Genomic DNA, 11,984 nt, shown 5'->3' with positions numbered 1-11,984 from the left:
ACGTGCTAGTTCTGCTTTCAAATCCATCTGCAAGTTTGTCAGCAGCATCAGGAAATAAGAACTTGAAGAAACAAAAAAAATCCAAACTTCCATCAGTAGGCTTTTCCTGCTTTTCCCACCTTCTCCATAAAGCTACTGCTGGTTACGTACCAGCAATCCCTGTAATTAAAACTGTTTGCAGAGTTCAGAGTTCATTTTCAGTCTACTTATATTGCAGAGACTCGTAACAACTTAGGCTGTTTCAAAAAGCTGATAAATGCAATTCAAATAACGGAACTCACGTCAGAGACCTTTATTTGTGATTCTAAACTATAAACTATAAACCAAATGCATCAGTGGAAGCACAAAATACAGGTTTTCATATTAATTTAATGTGCATGGACAGCTCACTTACCAGAAGAATAGTGTTTAGAACTTCATTGTTTAAAGGTGATTCATCTACACCTCTGTGTTTGCGAATTTTTTTCTTTGCACTGTGAACCATATTTGTGACTGATAATTTATGGATTGGGACTGGTGCTGGTTCAGTGAGCTTCGACAAAGCATGGGTAATATCAGCAACCTCTATAAAAACAAAATAAAAATAATTAGGACAAAACAAAACAAAAAACCCTGCAAGACCATCTCTCTTTAAAAAAGTTCACCTGTCATATTCAGCCCATTTATCTTGGATTGATTTTAACACCCTGTTACCGAAAGCTACACCCTGTGCTGTCAGATTCCATACCTGATACTCACTGTTCTTAGCCACAAAGATAAGCAGCAGAATGAGGCTGCAAAGGAGTCAGACTGTCCTTGATTTAATTTACTGAATGAAGTCTAGACTGAGTTGGCTGTAGATAGTGCCTGCCACCTACTGTAGTAGTACCGCATACTTGCAGAAAACTACAAGCAGAGTATCGGCAAAGTGCCTGCTGACAAGCCAGTGTTTAAATCTTGTTTATACATGAAATCAATTAATACGTTGTAGATAACAAAGACCGTTCAAGCCTATGCTAGAGCTTTAGATACACCTTAAATAAATCCAGTATTAATCTCCATATATATGACCCTACATGGTGTAAGCACGCTTCTGTTTTAGAGTCCTCAGATAAAAAGATTTTTTCCAGATCTGCTGCTAGTAAACTTTAGAACCTCTCTTACAATAAAATGAATTAACATTGCTAAAAAGAGAGCAGACAAATTTAAGTGAATAATTACCAGCAGCCTGGAAAAACACCTTGGCAAACACTGCAAAAAAATTAGAGACAAGGAGGGCTAAAGAAACTGTTTGTCAAGCACTAGGAGTAATACGTACCCTAGTTGGTCTAACACCTTTTTAAGCTAACTACCAATCCCCTTCAAAACTAACACCAAATATAATCAAAGAAAATCAATAGATACAGGCCATATTTGGAGGGAAAAAAGGTGACAAGAGGCAGGAAAGAAGGGAATGTTCACCACATACAGCAAGAAAAGCGAAAGAAAGGGACAGACATCAAAAAGATCTCAGTATCTGTACTGATGGGAAAAAGTCTGACATGTTGGTCAGATAATTTTGGTTTGTTTGGCTTTGAGGGAAGTTTTGTTGGTTTGTTTTCTATTTTTTACAGTTCTCTTCTCCATCCATTTGGAATAAATAGGCCCCTAAAATGAAAGGATGACAGCAGAGCCTCTCAAACATATTAAAGACTCTTTAAACTGTCTGTTAAAATATGCACTACATAGTACTTCACAAAGCAGAAAAAAAAGTGGAAAAAAGACAAAAATACCTAAAAAGATGTAGATAAACGCATGATGTTTGCTCAAAACTAACTCTTGTACACACTAGTCAAATTTTAAACTCTTGTTTTCCAGTGGAAAAAAAGAACAATAACAGAGGCAGTTGTCCTCTGGGAGCTAAGCTTGCCTAGAATTTATAAGAAATTATACCACGTAGCACTGACCAGAAAATTCCTAGGAGTATAACAGAAAATGCCTAAGAGTTACAAGTATAAGAAATGGATCGATCTGAAGTCAGGAAGAGGGGATAGGGAAGGTAAAATAACCTGAAACAATCAAAATCAAGTAACACAAATCCACAAGATTTTAGTTTTACCTTTTCCTTCCTCTTCAAATGCAGATCTTCCAAGTATCTCATCAGTTGACTCCTTCCGACGGCAAAGTTTGAAGAATTCAGTAAGAAAGTCACCTATAAGAGAAACAAAATTTCTGAACAACTACTCAATCTCATTGAAAAATAGGCTAATCCTCAAAGTGTTTCTTGAGGGACAATAAATTTTATCTTTTCATCTGAAAGAACATGATAATTTGTTCTGAAGCACAAATATCCTTAAACCACATTATAAAATCTTAGGAAAATGCACACCTAAACAGCCATCAGTCACCTCTCCAGAGCACAGTTCTTCACGCAGTTTACTCCACTTCTTCACTCAAAACAAGATGAAACTTCTTCAGCATGTTAGTATTTTTTTAGTTTTGAAGCCCGTTTCCCCACAAGCTAAAAGGCAAGGATGGACAACAATATAGCTCTCCAGGCGTACCAGTCCTGCCTGTCAGACAGATTAATTCAACCAAGGAAACGGATATATGCAGAGGTCACTTAAAAAAATTTAAAGATTCTAGGAAATCTGAATTTTCACAGAACACACACAGTAAATGCTTATTCTCTGGAACGTGGTGAAGTAAGAACAGCAATGACGTTCATGGTACACAGACACAGAACAACCTACAACAGAAACCTCTGTTTTTGCAAAGCTTGTGTTCTTGAAAAAGATGTCTAAAATATTGTCCACTCAAAAAAATAAAGGGAGTAAGGAAACAGAGGTCATCAAGTAATCAATAATTCAGTCCTAAATTCAACTGAATAGCTTAAAAGCCACAAGAGAAGATAGGGAATTGTGATGTCTTACCCAACAGACACTGAGGGTTATCTGCTTTTCTGACTCTCACAGACCACTGGGGTGCCTGAATAGGATCCAGGTCACTTTAAAAAAAAAAAAAACCACAAACAAATGCCATGCTGTCACCATAAGTATGCAAGAGATGAGTATCAAATTCTCAATAAATGGAATGTCATAGCCAGTTAGGCCATGGAAGCCATAACACACACCACATTCCACATGAGAACGTAACAAAGACTCTAAAATGCAAGCAAGAGTCCCTGTTCTCATGTAGGTACATAACATGAATAAGAAACACGCAGAGAACTATTCCATTCAACTAAATTGTCTCCTATTAATGTTGCAACTAATTTGTGCATTAACTAAAACAGTAACACACTTTCTTTTTTTCCTTTTTGAATTATCAGTATGTACCGTTCTTCCTCTTTACAAAGCTTACCAGAAAACTGGATGATGGTCTTTGGCAGAGGGATGTCACTCAGTTAATTCTTTTTTCCCCCCCCATGTTCCACTATCATCTTTCCCAAGAAAAGTGCAATACACAAAATTTTTAAGTCTAGCATGAGAATATGCCCAAAAACGGAGGTGTGTGTTCTGTTGTGATTACCATACAATAATATTTTCTCACACAGAAATGCATTTCAAAAGTGTTTTCCCAAATGGGATGTTCTATCAACTGACCTTAGCATTCCTCAAAATGGGTTCTCTTTCACACACAAAGCCATGCACAACATTTTAGACATCAGTAAAATGCAGTAGTTAACCAATAAAGTACACTTCTATTTGCAATTCAGACAAAATACTTACGAATAAACATCATTGTCGACAATTATACCTTCTGTTAGGTGAGGCCATGTGGTAGCTAAATGAAGCTCACTGGAACAAAAGATTTAAATCTTTCAGTGGTAGTAGAAAGTGTTCTCTCCATCATAGGTATTTGAAAGGTATTTGTCAGAGTTCAAATTTAAGTTCCTCTATGTATTTTGCAGCTACACTCAGAAATGTGCATATTTTCCAATTACTTTTCTCACTGCATATATTTTGTTCGTTATTCTACAGCACGTCACCCAGTATTGCATTAAACTTTACTAGTACCTGGCATACAGGACTCTCTCCCAACTCCTCACTACAAAAGGAGAAATTGTGCTTTGTATTCCAAGTATCCAGACACAGAGGAAAGAACAGCTTTCACGAATTGCCTAGAGCATTAAACACTAACACATTAAAATAATTCCTAGATTTGCTGGGTGGTGATGGGGTGTTCAGAAGAGAACCAGAGAGATTGTAATGACTCAGTTTACAGACCCTCTCTATTTAAGTCTTCTACAAATGTCAAAGATGAGAGCTGGCCCAAGCCTTGAAGGAAGGCACACTGTTCTTAAAGCTTATCTCCTGTTAAGGTATATTTCAACATATTTTCAGAGATAAATGGAGTGCTCCATAAGTTTATGGTGAAAGATTTATGAGCAATAACTCCGAATATCATTACACAATTTGCAAATGGTATTATTTGCTATTAGACCACTACTTTTCACAGATGTTTATTATGCACTTCAATAATTAAGTCACCTGTTAGGGACATACTAAGCGATACACAGTCAAAGCTAAGATTTGAAATAATATACCTTCAAGTCCTCCATTACAAAAGTTATAAAACACAGTGTTTTGAAGTCTTATCTTACCTAATAGGATCCTCACAGGCACCAAATGGTAACTTCCCAAACTCAAGGCCTCCAACTTCTCCCCCAACTAGAGCATCTATATCTGAAGACAGATTAATACATTTTCCATACAGAATTTATGGAATATTTTAAGAAGCATATCATCTAAACTTCACAGTAAGAAGACCATAGCACGTAGGATGACCAGAGAATAGCTGAACAGCTAAGGTGGCAGAGCTATGAAAATGCAGTTCTAGCGTATGGTCAAAATAATTGTTTCCAGCAGAAACTAGGAAGTAATCATGCAACTAGAAATTAAAAAAGACACATTAAATTCTTATCATTCATGTTGAGGGAATGTTATTCCCTTCATACAGGCAAAGATGATAGCTACAAAGGCAGCCTTAAAGAGTCAACGTTGCCACAAGAACAAATAGACACAAATTTGCCATAACAATATTTAGGCAGGAAATCAGTTCCAAGCAGAAAAGGGAGATTCCAGAAGAGCAACTCTGCAGAGTGAAAAAACAACTAATTTTAAAAGGTTGACAATTTTATTAAAAGTCATATGTTATGTCTCCTGTAGTTAAAGACTTAACCCAACAATCTGGGAAATTTCTTGCAATCCCAAGTACTTAAAGATGCCTCCCAGCGTCCTCAGCCACTTCCCATCTTATATCCTTCAAATATATAAACCAAAACCAGACAGCCTTCACTGAACAAAAATTTAAACATGTAATAATGTATTGTAATGCCATTATAACCATTATAATAATGTTATTACAGCATCTGATACATAATTTTAAATGCATCTGGTAAACTGTTTACATACAAAACAAGTGAGGTATTAGAACAGATATAACATTTGGATAGACACATTTAAATTATTTGATTTGAGAAGAGCTAATTGAGTGCCAGTAATAAAGTAAGGGTCTAGTTCTCCAAGGTGAACATAAAACCACAACTGCATGTAGCAACAGCAGTAAAAATTATGTTGTCCATCTCCAGTTTCTGCAATATGCTATGCCACTAGCTCCCATAACCAGAATCCTCTAAAAGAGTAAAATTAATTCAAACTGCTCAAATCAAGAGATGTGATCAGAGTGGTACAACTCATTCATCGCAAACCAGGGCTCCTGACTTAGTGAATAACTAGAGCAAGGCAGAGAGATTACAGAAAACATTGACTTCTGTGTCTGCAGAAATAATAAAATGTAAAATCTGTTCTACAGGTAAACTTGGCTTACCTACAAAGAGAAACTATCAGTTTAAAAAGCACTGATTCTCTCTGACCCTAAAGAACAGGATTCTCCTTAAACATATTTTCAACACTCCTTACATACAAAGCACACAGGATCAACTTCATTACAGACTTCTTCAAAACATACCTTTGATAACTCTAAGAATTATTTTTTTTAAGCAAAGGAAAGCCAAACAATTAGGTAACCAGACCCAGGTCACACAGGTTCTGTCCCTCTAAGTGTGCCCTAAATACTCTAACCTTGTTACATAAAACTACTACCAAGCCAAGAATAGGACTTGGGCATTTTAATTGTTCCACCGCCTTGCGCCTAAAATACCACATCAATAACTAATAAAAATGTATGCTAAGAAGGAACTAACACCTACCTTTTTTCTATAGATTTGTCTACCTTTGAGCCAAGAGAAGTTTATAATTTATTTTCTGATTCTACTTACATATAAATAGGTCTCTCAGAAACAAATCCTTGACACCCAAGGATGAAAGTATTACCATCCAGCAAACATACAAGAGTTCACTGTGAGCTTACCAAGTGAACAAACTCACTCCATTTTCCAAAATAGCATCACTATGGTACAAACTTATCGAGTCTAGTGGGTGTACCTTAGATTTAAGACTACATATTGCTTTCCCCCTTTCTCCCCTCATACAAGGCTACTATAATGAAACGCTTGATCAGAATTTTTTTCCTACATGAAATAAATGAACAAATCAACTGCTTGGCTTATTTAGCACAGAATAAACAACAACAAAAATCCAAAATTTTAAGCAAGATCCATGTCATACTTTCTCCTTTTCCCACTGTTAATACACTTAAACAATAAACAACAACAAAAATCCAAAATTTTACCTCAAGCAAGATCCATGTCATATTTTCTCATTTTCCCACTGTTAATACACTTAAATAGTGAAGCATTAAAATCGGTTACTTTATGAAAATTACTGACAAATACTCCTGTGAAGTATCAGCACTTACCCGAATCCAAAAGTTTCCCTATAGAATTCAGGGCTGGATTCTTTACAGATCCACAGTCAGTCACTCTTTTCTCTCCAAAACAGATACTGCCATTTTAGAAATATCACTATATCTCTAAACACTAATAAAAAAGCATATTTCTAGGCACAGCTCTAACCAAAACACCTGTCACAACCATAACCCACAGACATGATATCAGAGCAGCTTTAAGCTTGCTAGGGAGTGGGATGGTATTCAGCTGTAATTGAACTAGATGACCTTTAAGACCCCTTCCAAACCATTCTGTGAAGCCTCTCCTAGTAACGCAGAAAGTGTGTTAATTCTTCTGGCAAGATACACAAACATTTTCTTTAGCATTGAATGTTGATCTTAAGTTATTCTGAGGACACAAATCTCCTACCTGGAGGTTGCTGTGGCCAGAAATACTGCTGCCAGTCTTGAAGAACATACGTAAGCCGAATAGCCATGTTAACCGGAGGCAGTGGTGTTAAAGGGCATCCCTTGAAAATATTAGAGAAAAAAATGAATGTAAAGAGTACATGCTCTCAAACACCCCAGGCCTTGAACATAACTTGGTTACGATAGCTTGCATTGGAGCTAACTTTATCAGAACCTCAACACTTCAAGTATTACTAGTAAAGCCATTGGTCAAAAAGCCACTGACAGGTAAAAGTAAGCACATAAGCTTTTTAAAATGCACGAGACTTTCATATGCTCCATTTAGGTGGTAATTCAGAATTAACTCTGACCCAGAATGCGTTAAGTTTTCATTAAGGATTTTTTCCTTTGCATTTTGGCGAGATTGCTGACTGAAGTGTTGCAGTCAGCCAGACCACTCCAGAAACAAGTGGTCTCACACAGACTCCTCACATGTCATCAGGTTGTTCTTCACTCTTAACTTTGCTATAGGGAGCTACAAAGTATCAGAATAAAACCCACTCCAACCCTCCTTTCTCCTTTTAAATAGCAAAATAGAGTTTGTTTTGGGGAGGGGGAAGAGAGAATTGTTACAAGGAGACTGTAAAACAGACACATTCTTTCACACGCCAGTGGAAAATAAAAATAAAAAGAAGGTGCTAACACTGAGGAACAAAAACATACCAATTTTCACTCCTTATTGATAGATACTGGTGATATCCAGAAAAAGACTTTGTTGGTATCAGCACTGTAAGCCTCATCCTTACCAAAAAAAAAAAAAAGTCCCTACAAGATAGAAGTGAATCTACAAGCAACAAGATAATACAATTATTACTATCAGCTATATACATTCAGATGCACTTACAATCTTGGATTTGAAGATATCTAGTAATCCTGATAAATGAGTATACTGATTTGGCACTTTGCGAAGATGAACCATTTCGAAGTCAGTTCGAACTCCTGGACCCTGACATTCTCCAACATACATTCGTCTCCATTTATGATGTATTTGCACAAACAATGGTACCTGACTATAAAACATGAATATTTCAGATTATTTAAAGTGTTATGCTGTATTGCAGTCTTTAAAACTAGCTAAATATTTTAACATGTTCTTCAGAATACATTTTCTCTTAGTGGAACACAGTTTAAAATGCTGAATAGGAGTCACAGAAAAATACTGTTAACTTCACCATTAAATGGAACGCCTAACATTGCCATGTCATAACCATGGCTCTATCCACGACTTCAGTCACCTAATTTTTAGTCTAAATATTTTTGAGGAATATTAGAAAGTTGCTGTTACCACACACAGGGAAGATATCCCCTTCCAAAAGTTATGCTTTGTACACCACTTATTCCAACAACTTCTATCAGCTTTTAAAAGCCTTTGAGGTTTTTAAACAATAATGAATACAAACAACACACTGAATCCATCTTTTTAAAGTTTCCATGAGAAATGGAATCCTTCTGTAACAATACTATGGTGCAAATACAATAAACTCCGAATGGATTTTGCTAACAATTTCATACTTTCTCCTCACAATAGCAGTATGCTAGAGTTTCACCTGGACATGTTGAAAGGTTTATGCCTTCACCTACCAGCCAGTGTTCCCCAATGCAATGGAAACGGAACTCAGCAAAAGGTTACATTTCGATTCACTAAGAACTGCATCATTATTTGCAGCTGGAGCAATAACCACAAACTCACGTAAGCCATACCTTAAGAGAGAGAGAGAGAAAAAAGAACACATTCCTGTTTTTTCAGCAAATCAGATGAAACACAGAATTTTTAGAAATATTGTAACCTGAATAACCTAATTGTCACTAACAGACTGTGGAATCTGTTATTTTCACATGAGTACCTCTTTCAGAGAGGCCAAGAACTGAGTGGGCATGGAGTGCTGCAGATTCTCAAATCACAAACTACCAGAGCTTAACAGCATTCAAACACTGTACTCGAAATAATGTGAGGACTTCCAGGTCTATCGGTCCTGAGTTTTTTTACTTTATATTACTAACAACTGTAGCTATTCATACATAAAAACAATCTCTCTAGAACAATGTTGTAACATGCTAAAAATCTGCATTTCTAAGAATTTGGCTGCTGTTGTTTCTTACAGTGCTGAAGCTTTCCTAAGAATACATCCAAATATTAGAAACATAAAAGCCTGGTTAGTACACAAAACTCAGAAAAAAAATATTTTTTTTGGGAAAAAAAAAAAAAGTAAATATAAGCCCACTATGGTGGGCTTTTTTTGCACTCCTTTCTGTGTCCAGTACAAAGAATCATTTTACGTAAGCTTTTACTCTTGATGGGAAAAAAAAATACAAGTGATCGAGTCAGCATCAAAGATTTTTCAATTTTTTTGCTTATTTATATTAAAGATGAGAGGCAGCATACATACCATCTTACCAGACAGTGAGCTCTAGGTGGAAAGTCATTGTTCACGCACAGCAAGTCCTGCATAGGCAGAGGAAGGGCATCTATGGAAAAAATTGATACATAAGAAGAGCATCAGCATCTGTTCAGCTGACTTACAATTTAGCTATATTATTAATCTGTTGAATATAAAGCATACTAAAAGCAGAAATGTCAGATCACCTCCATCAGATCCCAGAAAATTTCACACTGAAGCAAATCAATGCACTGTGAATTCCACTTTCTGAAATTGTATTTTATTATATCCTTACAGCTAAGGGTTAAGAGAACTATCAGTTACCTTCTACCAGTTCTTCTTTCCCATCTTTGTCATTGGGTTCTTGTACAAGCCAATGATGGGTAACTGAGAATCTGAAGTCTGCAAATGAAATTTCATCTGATTTCTCTTCCCATGTTCCTGTGGTATATACACCCTGCATATAAAAAAATATATTATTTGATCACATAAATTTAGGTTAATATTCCCCATGTTCCTGTGGTATATACACCCTGCACATATCACATAAATTTAGGTTAATATTTGTAAGCTTTAAAAAGTATACTGCCTACACAATCTATAACATTTATTAATCTTTTCCTACTGCTAAATATATATTAAATCGCTAAGCAAAGTTTAATTTCAAAAAAATTCTTTTCCTACTGCTAAATATATATTAAATTGCTAAGCACAGTTTAATTTCAAAAAAACGACCCAATTCTCAAAGCACTTAATTATAAAGGTAGCTGAATGCTAAAATTCATGTTGCCATTAATCACGTTCATTTCAAGGACCAGATATCCCCATGAGAAGTCTTCAGAATTATATGGCAATAAAGAGGCAGATATATCCATATGCAACTCTGCATCTTGACTGTATGCACCTTCAATTTTGCCCAAAGGCAGAAGTTTCTCACTTGGGATTTTATCTATATCCATACCATTCTATGCAAATACTACTTTAATATTTACTTTGAATATGCTTTCACTGATAAAAGATTTTGTAGCTATAATTTAAAAAACTTCTGTGTGCAAGGGTAATTAATTTTTAAACAAAAATACAGCACAGGAAAGTTTCTAGGGAAAAATAAAAACATCACCATACTGCTGTATGCTGCTACTAAAACAAAGCACCTTGGCCAACCCTCACTAGAAATCAAGAAGAGAGGTCTGGTCCAGAAAAGATGTAGCAATACACTGGTAGCTAAGGCTGAAAAATAGTTAACTAGATAATGTAAGATTTTGTTCTGAATACTCTGTACCCCAAATAGACTAAGAATCATAAAATCCCTCTGGAAACACAGCAGCCATTCAATCCAGAACAGCTGAATTTATTTGTGCTAGTATGCAGAGGAGCTCAGCATTTCCTCTGCATTTTACAGGATGGAGAAAGCACTACAATGGCCCTAATTAGACTTTGCAAAAAATCTCTCTGATTTATGAAACATACTGAGTCACAAGTATAACTACACAACCCTCAACCATAAGTACGTGAGGCACAACAAAGGCACAAGGCAGTGCAAGAACAAACTCCTTAAGAATTTAGAACACCTACAACCATGTTTCCAGAGTCAAAAAAATCACTAGGCCCTATATGAAGATCCAGCTTTACCAGAGAAACAGCCTGTTCGGCAGACAGCCCACCAAAAACTCTGCAGCAACTGTTTGTCAAACCACCACTTCTGCAAGCAAAATTCTCCAATACAAATCCTCATCTGCCACATCGAAGAAAATGGCAATACACGTAAACACATACATGTGTATTACTAGCTCATAATACTAGAAGAAAATTCTGAAACAGTAACTGACCTTTTCTAGAGGTTTCCCTGAAGAAATCCCAATAAGCTTCCAGTCATTCAATACTTCTTCTATTTTCGAAATAAATCTATTAGGGAGAGGAAAAGGCATTAATATTTGCTGAACACTAAGCTTGTCCTACAATTTGGCTTCCTAAAAGCAGGCAATATGTTGTCCCACTATGAAATTCCTTAAAAAAAAAAATAAAACCAAACCAACAAAAACTCCTAAGAGCATTGTTCACAGGTAAATAAGCATTTGACACAAAATTACAAACTAAATTCAGATTTAAAATGCAGGGCTTAGATCTGTCTCCTGTCACAGACATCGTCACTGGAAAAAAAGCATTTTAAAAAAATACATTAAGAATACAAGAGCATTCATCACCTTAAGTTTCTTGTACATGGTTCTACTAGCTTCCAAAGGCTTGAGCTAGGAGGTGACTATTTCAATACCCAGGCAGCTATTTTAAAAACACACAAGCCTTCTAGACGTTTATTCTAATCCCTTGCAAACAGACATTACACCAGACCTTCCACTAAGTTCGCAAACAGCCCGCCCAGATCCTCTT

General features: G+C 36.1%; 1 protein-coding gene across 1 annotated transcript; it reads right to left on the bottom strand.

The window, feature by feature from the left end:
* Window positions 1–6: 6 nt before the first annotated feature.
* On the bottom strand, window positions 7–11,501 carry LOC104462363 (rab3 GTPase-activating protein catalytic subunit-like; the record flags this gene model as incomplete). Its single annotated transcript, XM_010074279.1, has 12 exons — window positions 7–61; window positions 395–564; window positions 2,078–2,170; window positions 2,892–2,965; window positions 3,690–3,758; window positions 4,565–4,646; window positions 7,181–7,280; window positions 8,063–8,228; window positions 8,800–8,919; window positions 9,606–9,684; window positions 9,921–10,053; window positions 11,426–11,501. Coding segments are annotated over 12 exons (1,217 nt in total), but the record flags the coding sequence as incomplete, so codon positions are not given.
* Between the last annotated feature and the right edge of the window lie 483 nt (window positions 11,502–11,984).

Source organism: Pterocles gutturalis, unplaced genomic scaffold (assembly GCF_000699245.1).
Source record: "Pterocles gutturalis isolate BGI_N339 unplaced genomic scaffold, ASM69924v1 scaffold14897, whole genome shotgun sequence".
NCBI lineage: Eukaryota > Metazoa > Chordata > Aves > Pterocliformes > Pteroclidae > Pterocles > Pterocles gutturalis.
This window is presented reverse-complemented; position numbering and strand designations above follow the sequence as displayed.